Source organism: Anomalospiza imberbis, chromosome 17 (genome assembly GCF_031753505.1).
Source record: "Anomalospiza imberbis isolate Cuckoo-Finch-1a 21T00152 chromosome 17, ASM3175350v1, whole genome shotgun sequence".
Lineage (NCBI taxonomy): Eukaryota > Metazoa > Chordata > Aves > Passeriformes > Viduidae > Anomalospiza > Anomalospiza imberbis.
The window spans coordinates 14,546,121-14,569,883 of NC_089697.1; the positions used below are offsets into that span (position 1 = coordinate 14,546,121).

General features: G+C 43.0%; 1 protein-coding gene across 8 annotated transcripts in view; it reads left to right on the forward strand.

The window, feature by feature from the left end:
* PREX1 (phosphatidylinositol-3,4,5-trisphosphate dependent Rac exchange factor 1) overlaps window positions 1-23,763 on the forward strand; it is a 122,775-nt gene that overhangs the window by 33,151 nt on the left and 65,861 nt on the right. For 7 of the 8 annotated variants that reach the window (XM_068208120.1, XM_068208118.1, XM_068208119.1 and 4 more), the window contains exon 2: window positions 22,365-22,436. In XM_068208120.1, the coding sequence (XP_068064221.1) occupies window positions 22,365-22,436 (72 nt within the window). Of the gene's footprint in view, window positions 1-22,166; window positions 22,263-22,364; window positions 22,437-23,763 lie in introns of those variants that run through there. The other variant, XM_068208121.1, reaches the window with a different exon arrangement.

Genomic DNA, 23,763 nt, shown 5'->3' on the forward strand with positions numbered 1-23,763 from the left:
CCCTGTTGCACAAGGAGTAGGGAGATCGAAGTAGAGTGCTGGACAGATGATGCTACAAAATATCCCTGAAGGTTTGCTCTGCTTGGATAGTGCCAATGAGATCATCTGATGACTCTGGTGTAAAGTTGCTTGTGTTGGCTACCAGAACATGACAGTCATTGACAAAAGATGACACTTTTCAGGTATGATGTCCATCAGTTTTATGTGAAAATCTCAGAATTACTTTGGAATTATTTTTTTTGGAATTATTTTTTTATTCCAAACTAAATGAAGGGAAGTCTCATATTTTTAAAAGGATGAGTTCAGGTTATGCAGTTCTGTTGATGATAGCAACTGTGTAAATGTGAGAAAAGGGGGGGACTTACCTGCAGAATTTACTGTGAGCAGCATCTCCTTTGTACCGTCAATCACGTGAAGTTCTCAGTTTATTTCTAAGCAATATCTGGTCCAGTTATTTGGGTGGTGTATTCCAGTATCACCTTTTAAGACACAGAAACATTTCTGCTCCCAAGGCTGGGCGAGCTGAAGGCAGCTGATATCTCGTGCTGGTTTTCTCACCCCCAGCAAAAGTGTCCCTGCTGCAGCTGTTCAGGAGGCAGTGCATCATGTAACCCAGCTCCGTGAGAGCAGAGTCCTGCAAGGTGTTCCATGTCAGAAAGGAAAACCACCCGAGATCTATCCAAGTAGCACTACCCGAGCTCGAGTAAGTTGGTGTCCACCAGGTATCACTGTTGTCACTGGAAAAATACGTACTTGAGATTTTGGAAAATTAGATAAATTTCTGAAGCTGGTTGGAGCAACTGGAATTTTTCTATTTTGGCAACTGCTGCCATAAATATTTTTTCCTCTGTTAATATTTGTTTCTCTATTAGTACAGTTTTGAGTATTAAAGAATAAAATTTATAGGTCATCATTAAAACTGACTTTCAATATTTTTGTTATCATGGAAACAAGGTTTACATCTTGAAAATAGTCTTAATTTCTGAAGTGCATAATGAATACTTACACATATTGAGCAATCTTATTATCAAGTGAAGGCCCTTTCAGAGTAAAAAATATGTAATGGAAAAGTTTGTACTGGTTTCACATTTATTAAAAATGTATCTTCTTGTGAAACATGTGGCCTGAAAATGTTTTTAATTATGAAAGCATTCTATAGCATTTACTGAGAGACGAGAGACTGTATATGCTTTCATGCAGATCCTCTACAAAACATTGTGTCCTCCTCCTCTCCTTGTTAACTTCATTATGCAGTCCTCATCTCCTCCCCAGAGACTTCTCCATTGTCAAGGGCAGCTGCATTTGCTTATTACAAGAACCTTGGTCATTAGTCACATCAAAACAAAGCAAAGATCTTAATCCCATATTATAACTATAAATCAATCCAAATTTCTTTTTAAGTGCAGGTACAATATATAGCTTTGGATGCATTTACCCTAAGGGCTGCTGCATATATATATATATATATATACACACACATATATCTATGTATATATATATATATATATATATTTAATTGATTTTCCCCAAAAATTGTCTTCTCTAGTAGGCAGAAGAATAAGTAGAGTTTTGTGCCTAAGTCAGATCTTATTTATTTTCAAGATGAATGGATAAAACTGAGAATCCTACATCTGTGGAAGCCTGTTTCTTTCTGAACTGCTCTCAGACCTATTCAGTGCATTGTTGAGAGGCTGTCTGAGTATCTTACATGCAAAGCTGGTTGAAATTCAGATCGATTCTCTTATATGATAACTTCAGATATTTCAGAAAATCCTCCCATCCCAAATCAGACTAATTGGCTAGCTCCAATTATGAGAGGAGTGGATTCTAACACGAAGGGTTAACCAGCATTCCTTTTGCTCATTGTGGAAATGGATTATGGGTCAAGACTGTCCAGGAATTACAGCTCTTAAGGCTTTTGCAACATGATTTGGTATCTGTTCAGTCCATAATGTTTATTTTGTGTTTTGCAGAGTCAGTTACTGCTACAGATAACTGATGCACAGAACTAATGTGTTGTGTAGTAACTAGGGCAGAAGAGTGTGGGAAGCAAGCCCTGGGCAGGGTCCAGGACAGTGCCCTGCTGTGCTGAGGGGAAAGCCTGAAGCCTCTCACTGCTGCACGGTCACTCTTGGGTCAAAGGGGCTTTGCTTCTTGCCCACTGGAAGGAAGGATCTGACAATGTCACCTGTCCTCCCCTGTTGGTACAATATCCCGACAGTGCAATGAATTTTTTTGTGTACAGGGAAATCTAAAACCTCCAGGGAAGGACACCCCTCTCATCAGAACTGGATTCAACGTTCCAGGCTTGTTTCCAAGATTCAATTGCTGAGTGCTTTGGGAAGAACTTGGAGCTGACATTTTTCTGAGAGATATTAATGGAAAGGAGGGAGTGAGAAGGTAGATGGTTTCCTTAGGAACACAAAGACCTTAATCATTCCTGTTCTGCATTCTTGTATTGTTTGTCTGTAACATTTTATCTTGATTTCAATATTTTTTGCATTCACTGTGCTGCAATAAGCAAGAGATTTGTGAGAATTTGACTAATGCTCTGTCATTTGACCTAGAGTACAATTAAAAATCCCTAGACTGTTTTGCATGTCTTGATTTAATTATCAGAATGGTTCTTAACACTTGGTTTTTCTAGAGACAGCTATGCTGATCAGTTGCTCATCTTATTTATAATAAAATTTAAATAGCATGCACACTTCTTCTTTTAAGTGCTCCTGCACTGGTAATTTTGCTTGCATTTGGTAGTCAGATTTCCTGTGGCTTCTTTTGTGGGTACTGAAGTTATAAGAGCATTTTTGTTGGTAAGACTTCAAAATTAGAGCGAAATACAAGCTGTCAAGGAAGGTCTGCTGTGTGCAGAAATACTGCTAGGAATATTGTTTGTGATGGGAGACTTAGCCTTGGTGACTGCTTCGTTGTACTTAGTGCAATGTAAAATTGATGCTTCTGGGTCAGGGACAGCTTATATTGCCGTGTGACATTTTGGTAACTGAGCCTGTTTCTCTTTGTGAGGAAGGCTTTCAGCTTCTCGTATTTCATCTTAGTGGGTGATACTGAAGAGAGCATCTTTAGCTAATAGGACAACTTGGGAGGCTCTTGGGTGTCCTGGAGTTAGCCTGATCATGCCATCATTGCCCTAGCTTCAGAAGGGAGGGTTGCTGAACTATCAGGCACACTGATGAGACCTTGCCTTTGGTACATTCAAGGTCTAGATAGATGTCCAGAGCTGATCAGGCATGTCTGATTGTTCTGATTTTGTTAGTTAAATGCCCCAAGTCCTGAGAATGAAAGTTTAATGAACTTCATGAATCCTCAGACTTTAGAGATGGAACATCCTTTTTTCACCATCTGAGTATATGATCCTTAATGAATAAACAGAAGAGCCTTGGAGTGTCAGTTGTAAGGGTTGCCACCTGAGAGCAAAGGATGGAATCCTTGTGTGGCTATGTAAGGTCAGTGTCACACTCGATACCTGAGCAGTAAAATCACATATCCTATTGAAAATGCCCTTCCGGATTTCAACCCACAAATAGAACTTTAGTGGGGCCTTTTAGAATTGGAGCTTCTAAACAGCCAGCATCATTGCAATCAGCATAGGCAAATAGCCGTGAAACTGGGCCTTGAGCAGAGGCTTGACTCAAAGGAACTCTTGGCAATGTTATGCAAATATCAGCCTGACAAAGCCTTATAGTTCTCGTGTTCTCATTGTGACTTGAAGCACACATTGAAAGGATGGATAGAGCTGGGCTATGACTTCTTTTATTATTGTTGTATCACCCTGCATAAAAAAGTACTAGTTTCTTCCTCGACTTGTTTCCTCCCAACCTCAAGGAAGGGATTTTAATTTAAACCGAAGCGCTACTCATGTGCAAACCTTTTAGCAGTGGTTGTTTGCAGTTCAGCTTAGATCTATGAGGACTTTCAAACTAACCTGATCCAAGATACTTCCGTAGAAATCAGTGTCTGCATTGAGGTTTGCACCTGCTTAACTAAATCCCTTTGAGTTAGCAAGATCAAAATACTCTTTTGCCCACATTTAAAAAATCCAGTACCTCTTCATTCTCTTGTAAAGTCTTGATACAAGTGGTCAGCTCGGAGGAGTCCCAGGCCCTGGAGGTAGGAGTGGAAGGCTGGGGAATGGAAGACTTAACCTTGGTTATAGAGGGTTGTGTTAGATCTCAGCCAGGCAGACTAAATGCCCATAAATCCTTGAGCCCCGATGGGATGCACCCATGGGTGCTGAGGGAGCTGGCAGATGTTGTTCCTAAGCTGCTCTCCCATCATCATCTCTGAAAAATCATGGAGAATGGGAGAGGTTCCTGACGACTGGAGGAAAAGTCAGTGTTAGTCCCATTTTCTAGAGAAGGACCTGGGAAACTGCCTGCCCATCAGGCTCACCTCCATGGCTGGAATGGTGATGGAACAGATCCTTCTAGAGACTGTCGTCAGCATGTGAAAGTAAAGCAGGTCATCAGGAGGAGTCAGCATGGATTTATGAAGGGGAAATTGTGCTTGACCAATCTGATGCCTTTTATAATGACATGGCAGCATGGGACAAGGAGGGGAAAGCAGTGGATATTTTCTACCTTGACTTAGCAAGGTTTTTGACACTGTCTCCCATAACATCCTCATAGGTAAACTTGGGAAATGTGGGGTGGAGTAGAATCCATTGGAGGCCTGTAGTCAGTGGCATTCCCCAGTATTCAATACTGGCTCCAGCCTTGTTCAGCTTGTTTATCAGTGCCCTGAGCAAAGGGATAGAACGGACCCTCAGCAAATTTGTGGAGTATATGGAACTGGAGGGAGTGGCTGATACATCTGAAGGCTGAGCCATTTGGTGGGACCTTGATAGGCTGGAGAATGGACCAGAGAGAATCCAAATGAGGTTCAGCAAGGGCAAGTGTAGAGGTCTGGAGCATCTCTGATGAGGGGAGATTGTTCTATATGGATCTGTTTAGTCTGAGGACGAGAAAACTGAGAGGGGATCTCATTAATGCACGTAAATATCTCCAAGGTGGGTGCCAAGAGGATGGTGCCAGGCTCTTTTCAGTGGTGCCCAGTGACAGGATGAGAAGCAGTGGCCATAAAGCAAAAGACAAGAAGTTCCACCTCAACATGAAATTCTTTCCGTGGAGGGTGGCCAGAGCAGTGGAACAGCTGCCCAGGGAGGGTGTGGAGTCTCCCTCTCTGGAGACATTACAAACCCATCTGGACATGTTCCTATGTCACCTGCTCCAGGACCTTGGCAGGGGGTTTGGACTGGATGATCTCCAGGTGTCCCTTCCAGTTCCAGCTATTCTGTGACTTTGTGATTCTTATATTCACTGGGTGAGTTGAGGGGGTTTAGATTTTTGATAAGCACTCGAGAGTTCAGTGGCTCCTAGCTAAAACCTCATTGGACTTTGAATGGCAACATTTGACTAGAAACTGTATGAATTCTTACTAGTGGTCTTTTTCGTTTTTTTGGGGTTATTTTGTCATGTAGTCATATTTTTGTAGTCACATTTTCAGCACTGAAGTGCAGGGATATGCAAACTAAAGGAGTAGAGAGTGGGAAAAATAACTGAACATCATGCAAGCAAAAGTAATGTTGACCACAGACTCCACCTTGAAGTTTAGGTCTGGTAGCTTTTTTGGTCATTGGGCCTTAATTTAATTCTCATACAGTTCTTGGTTTCTGAGAAGCCTGCCCTGTACCTGTTTGTTGAAGGTGCAGCTGTTTACAAAACTGGTTGCTCTCTGTTCTCATTAGTGTAAGTTTCCCTGGATTTGCATTGTTTAAAAAGCTTACTCACAAAGATGTTGTGAAAATGCACCGCAGGAGGAAGATACACTGAACATGTTGCAAAGTTGTGCTCTGTCTTTGATTCTATTTTCCCTCCTTTTTGATTCTTCTTGCTCTTTAAAGAGTAACATCTATTCAGGAGGTTTATTGGAAATTTTATCTGTCCATCAGGTATTTTTGCAAGAGATGGATTTTTCTGAGCAGAAATTCCACCAAATTATTTCAGCTACATTTTTTTCATTCTAGAAATGCTGACGTTGATGTTAATTGCCTTCTCTTTCTGCCTGCCTGATTTTCCTTATTTTTTGCTGTTTATGTTTTGCAAATGAAGAAATGCCAATGGAGAATCCAAAGGGATTTACTGCGGGCTGTAGGTGGATTACTCCAGGTTATAAATGGCACCATTTTATTGGTGGGATTTAAATTCAGGAATTGCTCATTTGTCATCCTGTGTTTAGACTTTACAACAGGGAATAGACTGAGACTATAGAACACTAAAAAATAACTGCAACAGTGAAAGAGAATCACTTTTCATAAATATAAAAATATTTTTCTCTAAATAATCCCATGTATTCTGGTAGGGGACTAAGTAATTCCCTTCTCTTGGGCTGGTCGTGTTGATTTAATAAAGCTGAAGTCTCTAGAAACAATACACAAGAAACACAAAGAATAAGAATAAGCTGGACTCTTGTGAGAGAAGCAAATAAGAAAAATGTTTCTTCATACACCCTGTGAAATTCTTAGCCCAAACAAGTCTTGTGTTGGGAGGAAAGGGTTAAAACCAGAAGATTTGGCAAGGAGGAAATAGTTTTGCTCAAAGTGACCTTACAGCTGAGAATGCTGAGTATCAGTGTGGGGAAACTCCATTTATTATGCCTAGTGTTGTTCATCATCTGCCTGCTTTGAGAAGAGAATTCCTGTGTAGAGATAACTCACTCTTGGGGACATGCTTGAGCCTCCTGCTGGGGGAGAGAGATCATAAAAACACAGCCTTGTGATAAACTCTGCATGTGTGAAGTCCTTTATGTTGGGGCAGGCAGGGCCTCCCTCCCCCTGCCACTGTCCACTGGGACGAGCTGAGCAGAGTGGAGTCTTTGTCTTCTTGTGTTTCTGCCCCAGGATGAGCTGAGCCTAGCAGCATTGTTGGCAAAGTAATGAAATAAATCTACTCCTTGCATTTTGGGTGTGGTTTGCTGGTCACCTTGGTTACCTGTATGTGTCAGTTGGCACTTTCTTGGACAGTCAGGAGAGGGAAAGTGTAGCGTGGGCTAGAAGAGCTGAAGATGTATACACATTTGTGTACTTTTTAATATAAAAAATTAAGCCTTGGTAAAAGTCACCGATCCTTTCTATAAAATCAAAATCCTTTTTAACCAGCTGTAAGTTGCATTGGGGGGTCTGACATACACGGTGTGTCCCACAGGGTCTTACTGACAGGGACTTCCCATATTAAATGTCTTTCTAAGAAAGAGGTAGGCGGTGAGTGCTTAGCATGAAATTCAGAGATCCAAATGCAAAGGCACCAAGACTTAAGGAACAGATCCTTCCAGATCCTAAACCTAAGTTCATGTCTTGGAGTAAAGTGAACCAAAAGACACAGATCAGTCAAGCACATCTGCTGTCTTCAGAGAGACCTCCATGAGCTGGCACCATGGAGCCAGGGTGGGTTGTGTTCCCTGTCCTTGTGAGGCCTGGGAAAAAACTGTCCTGTTAGGAGAAAAAACACCTTCTGATATACAAGTGATGCATTTACTTTCCTTCTGCCACTAAACTAGAACAAAACATCCTATAACACATGTTATAGACCTGAAAGCAAGGATGTTATAACGGGGTTTATCAAAGAGTGAAAAAAGAAGCAATGGAGTGCAGGAATCTTGGAATCTATGCTAAAATATTCCTGGGTAGTGCTTATATTGTTACCATCACTTATTTTGTCATGTCAGAGACAGTATTTAATTCTGTTTTAGGTCAAAATTAATCAGTTATTTCAGAGACAGAATTTAGGCATATTCTAAATTTTAAACAAGGAACCTCTGCAGTCACTCCCCCGAGGTGCAGGCTCATTAGCGCTCCAGTGCTGTCTTATGCCAGGGCATCATGTGAAAACTTGTAAGGAAAATTTTGACTTTTGTTCACCTCACTTCTTCACAGGTCTGACTGTCTCCTTCCCCCATATTCTCTATTGTTCCTTCTGCTGTTTCTGGAAAAAGCTAGAGGAAAGAAGTTTGAATTGTGGGAAGGAAGTTGTGACTCGTGCTGTACCTCCTTTTACCCAACCCTTTTGGATAATTGGGAAATGTGTATGTAGGTATCATGTAACTGTTCTGATGAGAACAGTGGGCTTCAGTACCTATAGCATGTCTTTGTTCATGACCAGCTGTACTAGGATTTCTTTCTACTTTGTTTCACAATTTCTGATCAAAGTTTCTTTCATAATTACCTTAAAAGACTTAGTTTTTGCCTATATTAATATGACCAATGTTCTGTTTGTTTTACAGAGGTGTTTGAAATATTCTAGTGTTTTGCAGAGTTTGCTTGAACCATGCCATCTCTCCCTTACAAATTAGTGGTGATTTAATAAGCTTTTGTAGGAAAGATAACAAATCCAAGGAGCACTCAAAGCAGATTTTCCTGAAATAACCCTGTGGTTATTTTGTTGCTTCAGCATTCAGACATGAAAAATTAAATACTTAGAAAATAAAAAATGTCAACATCATCTATGATGGAAGAAAGGCATTTCCTAGAAATTACTCTACTTCATTTGGGTAATAAGGCCTAATATTATTTGTTATAGTAGTAATGTTACATTTAATTAAAACCAGTGGATTTTGAAGGGAATGCTAGAATAGTGGGATGGTTTTGTATGTAATAACCACCATAATTAATCATCTAGATTCTGAACAGTCATTGCTATTAGCTTCCTGCCTCCTGTATGAAGTGCCAGCAGCACTGTAATGCACAGGAGGACCTTGGATCCAGGGCCATGGGTTACATCTCAGAAGATTTCTGGTATCACTTTATGTGTGGTTCACTCTTGTAAGAGTGCTGCCCTAAAGATGGAGTTTGGTTTGTGACCGTTCTGTAATTAGAAGCATTGCTGGCAGCCCCAGGGCAAGGGGTAAGGTAAACATGAGGTACCAGCCTGCCTTTCCAATCAGTAATTGACAAGGCATCGGGAGTGATGGGATAAAAGCTATGTAAATTAGCGGTATGATAACAAGCCAGAAATCCCATCAGTACCAAGGGACCTGTCACTTTTAAGGCCGAGGTCAGAACTTCCAAATTCTGTAGAATTATGCCCCTGCAATCAGCATGTGCATTTGAAACAGGTGCTTTATTGTATGGTGCCAGCGAGAGAAGAGCAACCAGCCGAGAGTCAATACAGTGAGCAGGGAGGAATTTGCGTGGTCTGTTTCAAACCAAATGGTCATGCATAGCTTTACTGTGGTATTCAAAAAATAAAGAGGTTCAGCAGAGGTTCTGCACTTAGCAAACAGTAATCAAATTCTTTGCTTTTACTGTTTTCTACTCCATTTGCCAGGAGTAATAAAACAAGGAGTAGCATAGGGACTTGTGGGTAATTGCATCTTGCCTTACTTTGCTTTTTAGAACAGTAAGTGAAGCCAACAAATGTTTGGATTGCTAGCTGGAGAGAGCCAGGAGTCACTGAAATGGGCTTTGAGCAGACAGCAGCCCTTTACCTTTGAGGGATCTTGCAGTGCCTCGAAGACCGTCCTACTAGGGGAGAAATAAAAGTCAACACAAAAACTCCAGCCACCTTGCCAGAATATATATAAAGGGATTGTAATGCTTATAGGTTCCACTCAAATCTGGAGGCCCTAATAGCATGACAAACTACATTTTCCATTGAAAAGACAGTAAGCATCAGAATCAAATCATGCACAGCCACCTAGCTATAGTGATGATGTACTCCCAGCTGTGAGGTGCTTTCAGTAGAGCATTGCCCTGAAGAAGATTTTAGGTTTTTTGGAGGTGAATTAAAGAATAAGTAAAATAAATATAAATACTCCTTGTGACATCCTGTGCTTATTACTTCCTGCTGTGGTTTCTTGATGTTTCTCGTGGGTGTTTTGTATTACCTGCTTTTGGTCCCAGGTGGCTGACAGCAAGACCAAGGCCCTGTGCTTTGGCATGGCTGTTTTTGTGCTGTCAGGGATGTTGGTGTCAGAGCTTTCTGTTGGTTTTTCAAAGTTCACTTAAGTGCCCTGGAGATTTTTTTTGTCATTTCTTGTTTAGCTTCTCTTCTGCTTCCTGCTAGAAGACTAGCAGAGTGTATTCTAGGGTTTCCTCCCAAGAAAACCACAGGACAGCTTTCAGTGTCAGGAAATTGAAAAAAGGAAGGTGAGCTCTTCTGATTTCGGAGGAGTGATTCCCAGAGTACAGAGAGCAAGACACTGCTTAGGCTGTTAGCAAAGAAGGAAGGATTGCAGTTCCAGTTTTCCTCCTGTTTCTGCTTTGTCCACCATCTGTAGTGCATTTAAACACAGTTCCTTAATTTGGTATATGGCTCAAATAAAAAGGGTTTTGATAAAGGATCCTGTATTGATGTGGAAGTTGATGGAGCATCCAGAATTTCCTGGTACCTTTACTGTGCAAAGACTGAAACAGTTCACTAGAACAGATGTTGCCTCTATAAGCTTCTAAACACTTATTCTTAAAAAGCTTTTAGATCTATTGCATGTTCTGTGGGAATGATCAACACTTATTTAAAATGTCTGATGTCCAAATTCAACTTTTTGTGTGTGTTTCGCCTTTTAAGTTGGCTAATGCAGTTGTGCTTAGGTATGCAAATTGGGTATGTTTTTTTCTCTGAACAGTCAGCTATTTAGGCAGAGTAACTGTGAAAAGAGATCCACAAATGGAGCCTATTTATAATCCAGGACTTCACACTTTATTTTGTAGAAGTAAAATTGGTTACTGTTTTAATACAAAACTGAGTTGAAACAGACATTTATTTAATTGGCAGAACTTTAAATTCCAGCTTTACGTAGGGAATTCCAAGCATCTGCATAGATGCACCACAAGGCACTGGCAGTCTGAGAGTGTTTCTTTTATTAAATTCTGTGGTGTTTTTCCACTCTAAATATTTTATTACAAATAAAAGCCCTGCTCTGTGTGAGCACTCAGTAACTGGCAATCAGCTGAGTTCACAGATGCAATTGGTGCTCTTGCAAAGGCTAAATTCAATCCAGTGTGTTAATGTGGTGGATGAGGTTTAAAGCAGCTATTTGCTTTGGCCCAGCATGCACCTGAGCTTTGACAGCATATTTGGAGATTTGTTCTTTGGACTGATAGAGATGGAACCTTGGGGGAAGTAGTGCCAGCAGTGTCTGATGAGGTGACTGGCAGTGGACTTGGATTAGGAGCTGCTGCACTGGCAGATAGGATGAATGGCAGAAGAACTGGCTCTAAAGGGAACTCAGTGTGTGAATTTCTTTGCTAATTGTAGGTGCTACAAGTCAGTCTCTAATGAAAAGGCAGCTGAAGGGAAAGTATTGCAGAAGAGAAGATGGCAGCTGAATGAATGGTTTGCTAAACTCACCAGACAGTGCATTGGCATGCAGGCGGTGAGCTTGATGCCCTTTCTTCAGCAGGGACAATTCCTGTGGCTGGATGGAGTGGTGAACAAAGTCATGCGTAACCCTGACAGCAGCACGGCAGATAGGAGATACCTACATTGAAAATAGTTCAGTTTCCAGAGGACTGTCCTGGTGATAGGTCCCCAAGCTGCTTCAATAATTGTTTTTGTAATTCAGGGGAGAAAGCTGTGTCAGGTATGAGAAAAGGGCAGGTTGCAGAAACAGATTGAGGATTGGAGATATGTGCTTCCTGTTTCCTAGCAATGTAACACAGTTGGATTCAGATGAAGGAAGGTCAAATTTTATCTGGTTTTCATTTAAAAATGTCATGATACTTCAAAAAAACTGTTTTGATCACAAAGCCCCTTCTAAAATTAAAATTCTAGTAATTCCTTTTAAGGTTTCCCATCTATTTGCACCTGTATAAAGAAAGAGCAAGTGTATATACAAAAGCTACGTTTTCAGCTTTGCTCTCAATATGCATAGATGAGGATTAGAAACACAGCTGCCACGAGCCAGAACACCAGACCTGGCACCAGTGACACCAGCACGGCCTTGCAGACCCTCCAGGCCAGTGCAAGGCCATGGGAAGGCTGGGAGGGCAGTTGCCTGCTGGAGCCCTTCAGTTCAGGGGCTGCAGCAAGCTTCACTAGCTCAACTTCCCCTTTATGTTTAAAATATAATGGTCGCATTCTTCACTCTGGTTCACAGGAAGCTGGAGTTTAAGACTGTGTGTGATATGATTGTGTTCTGCAAGAACATGTGTGCAGAGAAGGAATCTCACCATGAGAGAAAGGTTTTCTTCAGTCTGTCACAAGAAAATAACTGTGTTTGAAGGGGAACTATGAAACCCGGCTCTGGCTGACTTGAGGCAGTGGGACAGGCGGTGTTTTTAGAGTCATCTAGCTCTTAGACCTGACAAAATGGCATATTTTCCATTTGTCCAAGAGGAAATGTGACTGGTTACCACTGAGTATTGGGTGCAGTGAAGAGTTTAGTTCTGCCTGGGCACCCTAAATGGGTGTGGTTTTGAGTAGCCTAAATGTTCTGGGTATGTAAAGCTGAGCAGGACCCTGACCCAGTCAGTTGAGTAAGCTTTCTGAGGATGTTTGTGAGGTGCCCTGTAGGTTGGCTCTAGACCACTCTGCAGTGGCCTTTACGTCTGTAGTACTGTTTCTGAAAGAGAAGAGAAGAAAAAAAAAAAAAAAAAAAAAACAAGGGCCATGAATGGCATTGCTTTCAGGGAGTTTTCTGATTTTGTTAAAATGTTGGCATTATATTTCATAATTAATTAAGGATTTCCTCCTGCCTGATTTGATTTTTTCCCAAGCAGTCTGTGCTTTCCACTGTGTTGCAATATAGGCAATCTGGTGGGGAAACTCTGAGCCATTCCCATGAGCACCCAGGTGGTCCACACTTCAGAATGGTGCAGATTGGTTAGGAAAACCAGCTCAGATCAGCTGCTGGACCTTCAGCCAAACCGTCTGTTCCTGCTCTGGGGTAGTAATAAAAGTGCACTTGTGAGGTTCATTTGTCTAATTATTTTTTTAAACCAACACGTGAAAGATGCTCTTCGGTTTTTTTCCCCCCCTTTTTTTTTTGTGTGTAAATAATTGCAAATACACGAAGGCAGGTTTTGCATGTGCAGCTGTGCGTGCAAGCCACTGGGCGAGGGTGAAGCACATGCTAAGAAATTGGCAACTCAAAAGCTGCGTTCCTTTCTTTCCTGCGGTAGGAAGTGTAAATGCACTGTGTTGGAGGTTAGGATTGCTCCTTTTGTTTTCTTTCTCTCAGGGAATTTTCTCCCATCTGTTGTTGAGAGACGCTAACAACCGGTACTTGAGAGAGACAAAAGCAGTGGCCAAGGTTCGGGGCAGGGCTGGGGATGGCTGCTCTCTTAGCTGAGGGGTTTCTCCCGGAGAGGGACACCGGGAGGCTCTCCTCTCTCGGCACCGGAGGGGAGAAGGAGGGGAGACGGCCCCGGTCACCGCGGGGGGAAGGAGGGGAGACGGCCCCGGTCACCGGAGGGGAGAAGGAGGGGAGACGGCCCCGGTCACCGGAGGGGAGAAGGAGGGGAGACGGCCCCGGTCACCGCGGGGAGAAGGAGGGGAGACGGCCCCGGTCACCGCGGGGGGAAGGAGGGGAGACGGCCCCGGTCACCGCGGGGAGAAGCAGGGGAGACGGCCCCGGTCACCGCGGGGGGAAGGAGGGGAGACGGCCCCGGTCACCGCGGGGGGAGAAGCAGGGGAGACGGCCCCGGTCACCGCGGGGGGAAGCAGGGGAGACGGCCCCGGTCACCGGAGGGGAGAAGGAGGGGAGACGGCCCCGGTCACCGGAGGGGAGAAGGAGGGGAGACGGCCCCGGTCACCGCGGGGAGAAGCAGGGGAGACGGCCCCGGTCACCGGAGGGGAGACGGCCCCGGTCACCGGAGGGGAGACGGCCCCGGTCACCGCGGGGGGAAGGAGGGGAGACGGCCCCGGTCACCGCGGGGGGAAGGAGGGGAGACGGCCCCGGTCACCGGAGGGGAGAAGGAGGGGAGACGGCCCCGGTCACCGCGGGGAGAAGGAGGGGAGACGGCCCCGGTCACCGCGGGGGGAGAAGCAGGGGAGACGGCCCCGGTCACCGGAGGGGAGAAGGAGGGGAGACGGCCCCGGTCACCGGAGGGGAGAAGGAGGGGAGACGGCCCCGGTCACCGGAGGGGAGAAGGAGGGGAGAAGCAGGGGAGACGGCCCCGGTCACCGGAGGGGAGAAGGAGGGGAGACGGCCCCGGTCACCGCGGGGGGAATTTGCCACCGCTGCGGGGCTCCGTCTCCTGCTGCCTTCTCCCGCCGTGAGCGAAGCTCTGCTCCTGAGAGCGCCTGTCGAACTGGGACCTTATCAACACCTCCCTCACCAAACAGGTGCTTCGCCATCTGCTCGGGGCCGCAGGGAAGAGCCGGGCCCCTGGCAGGGAGCCTCTCCCGGCCGTGCTCGGGAGCCCGGCTGCTGCTGCCGCCCAGCCCCGCCAGATAGACCTGCCCTGGAGAGGGAACCCCTGGAAGCAATCTCAGTGTTTAGATCCAAAGTCTGATGCTAAAATGGCTTATGAGAGACAATCTTAGGTACGTATCATCAGGGCATAGAGAGTGTTCCTGGGAAATAAGATCCCGGGATTTTGTTACTGTTTGCAGTGTAGATGAAGTTTGTGGGTCACCCGAGATCATGCGGGCCCAGTTTGGATTCAAAGGTAATTTACAGCAAGTGTCAGTGAACTGATGGCAATCACCTGAACTGGTCTGTTTCCGTTAGGTGAAGTCCTAGGCTGTGTTGCAACTAATGAAGAGTATTCCATGGACTTCAGGGAACTAGATTTAATTTTAACGTTTTCCTCTGTGTTGTCTATTTAATGTATTAAGTATATTAGTGTATTAAGTGTATTTCCATCACTGGAAAGAGAAAGAGTAGGAGAGGAAGAGAATAATCTTTCTGATAGCAAAGTTCTTCAGCTTAGATTGTTATCTTGAAATATTATTTAAAGAAATTCTAACTTTTGCTGCAGTTTCATTCATCATCTTGATTTTACTTTTTGTGGGTACCGTTTGATGTTTCTAGTCTCTCTGATGCTTCTACCTCCCTCCTGAAAAAGTAGCTGTGTAGAGCCTGAAACCTGATTAAACATCCCCTGGTGCTGATAGGATCTTAGTAGTTGGAGTCTCTAATGTAGAACTGGTTGCAATCTGCAGGCATCTCTTCACTATGAACACAGTGAATGTAAGTAATAAGAGTTGAATCCTGAAAAATGCATGTGTTGCTTACTGAGCCTTTACTTCTGAAACAAACTTTTGTTAAAGTACCATAAAGACTGAGTAGACACAGACTTGTCCGGATTTATTTCTCTACATAAAAGTGGAATGAAGTAAACCACACTGTTCAACCAAACTTTGTCCTGAAAGCTTTTTGAAGAGTGCCATGGTACAGTAAGATGATGAAAATCATCTCATGATTGTAGAACAGGGAAAATGACATGAAGAGGCCAGTAAAATGGAGAATATTCCAAAGGCTTGAGAGAATTACACATGTAACTTTCTTAAGTTCTTTTGAAAATCCAAAGAAATACATTTTCTATTGATATTTGAATGGGCTGGAATCTTCCAAGGATAGATATTCACAAAAAGGCATGCTTAAGCAAAGAAGAGGAGGGGTTTGGGGTTTTTTTTTTAGTCTACAATAATGAGACTATTTAAAGTGTTATAATGTTGTACAGGAGGGAGAGCATGAAGGGGAATCAAGAGAAGTCGGGATACGGGAGATATGCAGAAATTAATAGCAATGAGTCCTGAAGGATTTCAGAGGTGCGAAATACAGCTTTTGGGGCCCTGAAGTGAATTTGGATCTTCTGACCTTTCTGAGAATGCAAATATTAGTGACTGGGGGAGGAGGAGGGACTGGCAGAGGTCAGGGCAATGGTAGAGAAGAGACAATGGCCCTTCTGCAGCACCAGCCTGTCTTTCACTTCACAAAAGGTTTTTGTAATTTAAATGAAAACTGCTCCTCCTTAAGAAAGGGATCTCTTTTTGGAGTGAGAAACTCTGCAACGTATTTCTCTACGACTGCCCTTCAGTTCCACCTCCCACCGTCAGTCAAAGCATGAATTTGGTTTGACTGGCATTTTTGTTGCAGAGTTCCAGTGTAAACAGCAGTACACTGGAAGTGCAGATAATGGTCCGGGATCTTTTTAGAGCTTTCTTTGTAAAAGACTTTTTCTGGGAAGTGCTGCTAGATCAGATCATTTGTAATTAGTCCCGGAATACCACCGTGCTGAGAATGTCCGTGCATGTGAATTTTGCATGTGTCAACTGGCAGTGCCCCCATGTGTGACTGAGACAGTCCCGGTTCACTTCTGGAGACGATTCAGGGACACCCACTGCCCTGGAATTTGTATTTGCCGATGCAGTTAGAGGGGTACAGCAGAGGACTGTGGTCTGAGCTAAATTTGTCACCCAGGCTCACTCTTGACAGAAAGAGAAAACCTTTCCAGATGGTAATTCAGCCTTTCTTTGTAAAGATCCTCCTGAGGCAGAGACTCATCCTCTAAGCTGCCTGCCCATAGCTCTGTTGAGGTGGGAACCTGGATCACTCGCTCAGGGGAGGCTTCAGCTTTCCGGGAGTGTGAATAGATGAGGTGAACCCTCACTTAAGCCCCAGAGATTTGTTGACAGAAGCTATTTTGTACTGGACCTATGTCACGAAATTCAAAGTGAGAAGAAAGCAGTTGGAATGTCTGAGTCCTTAAAGCACAGCTGAAAGTCCCAGTGCTGTGCAATGCCAGTGTTTTGTGATTGATTTGATGTTACAGACACTGTAACAACACCAAGATAGATGTCAGATAAATCAGCCAAGTGTGGTCATAACTGCAGGAATCTTAAAATTCAGGATTGGCTAAGGACAAATCAGAGTTTTGGAATTATATCAGGGATTATCTCAGGCATGTACTTCATATTAGCAGTAGCTGTTTCTCTTATCTAGTATTTAAAGAAATAATCACATTTATTTATTCAAACATTTTATTCATACATGCACTTATTAATTTTAAATAGTAGAATTTCTGAATGCTCCTTTATATTTCATTTAGTATTTATCAGCATTCACCATATGTCAGACTAAGAAGTGGGGAAAAAGTTTCAAATTGCCATGATCAATGCTTAGTTAATGTTTATTGAATTGCCAGTATGAGTGGTGTTTTTGTAATATACATGTATTTATTGCTTATTTATCTATACAATTACAAAAAATACACAGCAAAAGTATGCTTTAGGTCAAAGGATCTCTCCTTTGTGACATATCTGAATTTTGCAACTGAAGCTGCATTTCTTTTCTGAAGGTCTTTCCAGTTTCACCTGAAATGGAATCTGCTTATTTTGCAAATGTTCATGCAGTCTGCTGTGGGAAGAGATGGTGCCTCCTGTAACTCCTGTGCTTCTATGTGTGTGAAATGATTGTGCAGCTTCAACGGCTCAGACTGCCTGAGCTGTTTGCAGAGAGTGATACTCCATGATGTGGTGGTTTTTTTTTTTTTTTAATTAATCTTGGTTAGCTAATAATTTAGTTCCTTTTCAGGGGATAGATTAAAAAAAAAGTACCAATAAGCTTTGAGGCTTTAAAGCCAGTTTGATACACAGGAAGCCTGAAATTAGGGCAATAAAAGATATTTCTGGTGCTATTTCCTCTTACTAAACACCTCTGTCTATCAGGCAAGTCCCTGTTCAGGTGTTTGCTGATGAATTAATTTGCCTGTAGAGCTTAGCTACAGCTACAATGTTTTTGCAGAGTTGCTCTCTCTCACAGCTGTAACTTTATTGTTTAGGAGAATTTTAGTATAATGCACTCATCTGATGCTTAAATTCTTCCTTCTTCTCCAGGCGCTGATAATTTAAAATGTGTTTTTATAGAAATATTAATATAGTAGCCAGTAATTGAGCAACCAGGGAATACTGGATTACCAGTAAGAGGTATGTAATAGGCTCTTTAGATGTAGTACAGTTGCTTCAGTATTGCTCCATTTTACATGTGTAATGCTAGTAATGTCAAAGGAGTTGCTTCTGATTTTCAGTGTTCTAAGTTAATTTCACAACTGAAAAACCTGAGTCAGGCCTAGTATTCTACATTGTATACTGGCATTTGCCCAGGACAGCAGGAGATATTGGAAAAGCAGTCATCTGTATTTGCTCAAGAATGACTTCATCTGTGTTTAAAGTCCAGCTGTCTCCAGGATGGGCATCAGTGGATCCTGGCTAACAGTGCACAGCACTGCAGGCCGTGGCGGGAGCAGCAGAACTGAAGCAGGCTCACCCCAGTGAGCTCTGCGTTCTCAGCTGGGTGGCGACTCAAGGCTGTGAGTGTACAACACCCTTGGAGGGAAATGCTGAAAGATTTGAATAGCCCTGTGCAGTCACTGCTATGTTACTTTGAGATTATTTATTGCATTGTCTTTCAGACCTCAGGTCGACTCAGGTGAGAACTGCATTTGACACGTGGGATGGGGATGCAGGATATTTGTTTCCTGTCATTTGTGTAGAGCTCTAGCTTACGAACTGCATATCTGATAGAAAGCAAAAGAACATGATCAAAATGACAAAGGTTCAAAGCTAACAATTGAGTAATATTAGCAAGGATGCATCTGCTCTTAAAATATGAACTTCAGCAAACACTCAATTTGTCAGACTATTTCAGTAAAGCTGAAAGGTTCCCACAGGACCTTTGAGCTGCTTTGCTAAAGGAATAGGGTTTTTTGGTATGGAGGCAAAGACTTCTAACAGCCAACTTTAGTGGCAACACTAATTCAAGTGATGAAGAAAAGAGAAATTAAAATTATGCTTGCAAGTTCTTGTTCATATGTATGACCCCTATTCTGTAGTTGCAAGGTGAAGATGCTAGTGATGGTCAAATGTTGGAATTTATTGTTCATGTCACCTCTTAATTTGTCACTGTGAACACATTTTCTTGGAAACAAGATATCTGCACTTGCAAGAAGCTTTAAACAATTGATGGCACAAGTGTAAAGCAATTTATTAATATTAACCCTGAAAATTCTAGGCTCATTTAGATCCCTGGACCCTTGTTCTGAATCAGTCCTGATCACCGATGAGTTTAATGAGATTGTCTCACTTGTCTCTTAAGTGCAATGTGACATTCCAGTCAGCTGTTCAGGAAACAGGTTTTACAGGACTGTGCTTTAAGTTGTTGCTTCTCCAGCAACACGGGGACCAGTTGCCTCACCCTGTCTGTTTCTGTTCTCCTTTTCGTTTCCCTCAGGGGCAGGCACACTTTGCCTGTTTAGTAAGAAGTCTCTTGCTATTTCTGAATGTTTGAGGAAGTATCTGCCTTAAGCATGAATTTTGAGAAGGGGCATGAGCAAACTGTCACTGCCTCATCCTTAGTGTTTGGCTCATGTTACTTCTGCTACATAGAAGATGGAAAATACTAATTTTCCCTGGTTAAGGCTACAAGCTGAGTTCAGCAAGGCCCATATGAAAAGCAGTTAAGAGTTTGGTGATGTTGTGGTCCAAATAACTCTGATTTTCCAGCTAAATCAAAAGGTCTCATGAAAGATCATAGCACTCCCTCCCCCCAAAAGAGTTGCACACTACATCTGTAATAGATCTTGAAGGCTGTGTCACCAGGTGATTAGAGGGCTAGTGCAGATGAGCTTAGACCCTAATAAAACAAGTAGCATAAAAAATCAGTGGAGAAGTTTGGGAAGTGCTGACCTGCATGTCAGAATAACATCTCTGGGAAGAGGGTTGCTTTTTCCAAGCAGGAAGTGGTTTTGAAGAAAGTGGTGTTGCCATGTGAATGGGACATACAGCATTATCTCCATGAGCTGCTGTTTAATAGCTTGTGGTTTTCATACTTTTTATTTGAATGACTGTGTTGCAAAAGATTCTTCTTGCACCTCACTAGGTATTGAAAAATGGGGAACAAACTTGTTCTGCATCCACTAAGTTTTGTTAATTTGAGGGGAATTGCATTTTGGAAAGTAGACTATTAAATTTGTAAGACCAAAATCTCTTGTAACTGTCTTGTTTTATTATTACTGGAGAGACTGCTGTCCATGCACATCAAGGCAAATCAGAGGCTGTAGGAGATTTGAAAGACTTATCTACGAAGTTGACTGTCTGTTTCCCTTCTAGGTCTTTCAGCCTTCTTCCTCTTTCTGCTTCTATGCCGTTTTTATTTTTCATTTGATTTTCCTCTCTTCTCCCTTTTATGTACTCACATCATGTAGTCTTTTCAGACAAGCATCACTGAAAAGTTGTTTTTTAGATTAATAGTCTCCACTTTTTTATTGAGTGGCCTGTAACAGCTAATGTGATTTGCACTTCTGTATACAGTTCTCTATTATTAGACCCTTCATACTGGGACTGACATGCAGGTAACTATTAGTCACCAGTGGAGCTGCTAATTATGTAGATTAATTGATCATTTCAATTGGGTTTGTTTTCTCCAAACATGTTTGTGATTAAAGCAAGGGAAGTCACTGCCTGACTTGCCAGAGTGTCTAGAATAATGTGCCACCTTGTATGACTCAGGTGCCTGGTTACCAATGCTCAGCTATCACACCCAGTGCTGCAGTGGGAGTGCAGCAGGTATTCCTCCTGTCATCAGTCATCATGCTGAACACTTCATCTCAGGCAGTTCCCTGACTGCTGCTGAGTGCTACAGTTCCTGGCCAGATTATTGGCAGTGTGGACTGGCTGGTCCTTACGAAATAACACTTCAGCCACTGGCACATGTGTCCTGTTCCTTTGATGCAGGAATCTATTCTTCAGACTTCTTAGTCCCCACAAACTCCTCCAAGTTCTCCATATCTAGCTGGAATGTAGCCAAGATCTTCTTCCTATTTAGCAATACTAGAGGAGCAATGTGGTTATGGTCCCTGTAATTTGTTCAAAAGCAGGTTGAAAAGCCAGGGCTAAAAACAAATGTAGGGTCTCTGTGCTTCATTAATTAATGTCTTTTTTACTGGTACCTGCCCTGTAAAGTGTGAATGGCTGATGAATGACAGAGAGCCATGCCTAAGCTGGAGCAGAGATGTGCCCCTTTTAGAGCTGAAAGTCAGTCCGTCATGTTCACTATCTGCCAAGCAAAACACCAGAGATGAAGGCATTCCATAAGCTGTAAGTTTGGTTCAGTGACATTACTTCTTAACAGGTTGTAACCTGCTGCTGATCCCAGCAGGCAATAGGGAAAAAGCAAAAGAGGAGTATGCACCAGCTGACATGGACCTTGCTCAGGAATAGTTCAGCTTTTAAAGGCTTTTTATTATCAAGCTGTAACAAAGCTGCTTTGTGCCCTAAATAAAGACATGACCAACTTCCCCTCACTCTCTCAGGTGGGTAAGAGAAGTTCTTTCATCCTTGTTCACTGCACTCCCCAGGGCCCACTCCTTTGTGTGGGAGGCAAGTTAGAAACCATTGACAAGACCAGAGATAAAAGCTCTCTTCCCTTCTTTGCAGAGGTTATGTAGTTTATTGCAGCAGATTCTGTCCTCTCTGGCTGCCCTTCAGTCTCTCCTGCAGGTATTTCCATCTTTGCAGATGCCTGTGGATATAAAATTCTCTGCTCTCAGTTCAGAAGTGCCTTTTAGCTGGTAGTTGCTAAACCAGTGGAGTTTTGAGATGGAAATCCCATGCTCTTTTCTAAACCCTTCCCACTGAATCAAATAGGTTTGTGGGTGTGTTCAGTGCAAATGCAAGTAGGTCCTCCCAACTTCAGGTAGCCAGAGTTCTGCTTTTCAGGCTGATGTTCAGATCACTGTCCATTTGTATCTGGCATGGAGCTTTTTATTGATTTGGCTGTTAAAGCCAGAGTTGTGCAGAGCTGAGAGAAGGGGAAACCCGACCTAAGTGAAAAGTTCTAGCATTGCTTCGTCTTTTTTTAACCAACTGAAATAAAGTGAACAGGACAGTATATCACAGGCACTGTCTGGTGATTCCCATTTCCCTTCCCCACATATTGAGCCTGTTGAACTTGTCCCTAGCCCCAGCTCGTGGATCTGATGTGCCTCAGCTCCAGCAGTGTGACTGTCCCTCCCTTGTTACTGCAGTCTCTTGCTGACACACATCTCGCTGCGGGCCAAGCATGCTGCCCTGGGGTGGAACAGCTGCATCCTGGAGACACAGGAAGCCTTCAGAGGAGCCAGTGGGCCCTGCTGTAGTCTACTACTAGATACAGATAATTAAAGCTAAAAGCTTCAACAAAGGGAAGACATTTATTGTCAGTCAAAGCCCAACAGCTTGTAGGGAATGTCTTTGGTAGTGCCTGCATGCAGCCTGCATAGCTGTGGTGGGGAGTTCCTAAATGTTTACATTCTTTCAGTCTTAGAGGTAATCAGCCACACTGTGTTGATGGAAACCTAGAGGAAATAAAATAGTGAAATCAAACTATTATCAAACAATTCGAACATAAATCTTCTTTTATCTGTGCAGGCATTTCTTCACCGGATCCGACAGAATGCAGTGGACAAAGCTGAGAAGTACATAACAGAGGAGAATGTTAAGGTATTTCTTCTGTCTTCCTTGTTTTCTTGGTAGGGGAAGTGATATGCAATGAAAGGCTAGATTCAGGGATATGAATATCAAATATCCTCTTGCCATATTGATGGTTTTTATTAAGCTGATTCCCTAAGGAAAGGAGCTCATGTTGACAGTTTATCTGTCAATCTGTTTGCCCATTCTTATAGCTGTCATCTTCCAGTAATTTTTCATCTCACCGGCTAATTTTAGTAAAATTTGACAACAGTGTAGTGTTGTCAGAAATACTAACTTTTGGCAAGATTTGTGAAATGCTGAGTAGAGTACTGAGGGGCCATTTCAATGTCTTTGAGAGGAAAGGCAGGGAATTCACAGCCCTTGTCTGTTTTGTTTGACAGCATTCAGTTAGCCAATTTGCATCTGCTGTTTTCTACTAATAGAAATTTGATAGGGCTTATGAAAAGGAGGCAAGAATTTTCCTTTATGTTCTTGTGGAAAGGAATTTGGGTTTTTGTTGGAGGTCTACATATTGTGAGACCCTTGCATGAGGAGGTTCCTGGATGAATTTTGCACCTGGCAATAGTTAAGGGACATAGAGAACTGTGAGATACAGGCTTCTCTAGTGCCTGTGGTCATAGGGTTGCATGTTGCTCATTAATTTCATAAATACACAAAACACTTTCTTGTAGTTATTTGGCTAAAAAACTCGCCTTGTACCCATGTGCACATGAAACCAAAGCCCTCTTCATACACAAACGCAAGTGAAACCCACTGATGGATGGGGCAGAGTGCAGTTTGTTTGCCACTGGATGGTGCTTGACTGCACTTGTGTTTGGTCCTGGAGCTCCTGAATCAGCAGCAGCTTTGCCCTGTGGCCCCGTGGGAGCAGGACAGCCGCAGGAGGTGTGTCACACCTGCAGTGCTGCTGCAGCTGGCGCGTGATTCCCGGCTGGCTCCTCTGTTTTCTGTGCCAGTCTCCCTGCATGTACCAGGTGAGCAGGGTTCTAGCCCCACCTTGGCTGGCAGTTCTTCAGCCCAGCAAGGTGTGTGGTATTGCCTGGCTGGCATCAGAATGGGCTGGGAACAAGACTGCTGGCAGCTTTGTGGAGCTCAGCTTCTTGCTGTCTTCAGATCTGGAAATCTGAAATCCCCACTCTCCAAAAACTCACTGTCCAGCATCTGGAGTAAGATCAGGGTTGGCTGAAGAAAAAAGTAGGCAAGTGATTAGTGACAGTAGATTTTGTGTACATAGAAGTGTGCAAAAACTATGCTCTGCATGAAAAGAAATGTACCCAACTATTTGTTGATGTTGATAAAAATTATTATTCTATCAATATTCATGTAATCAAAATGA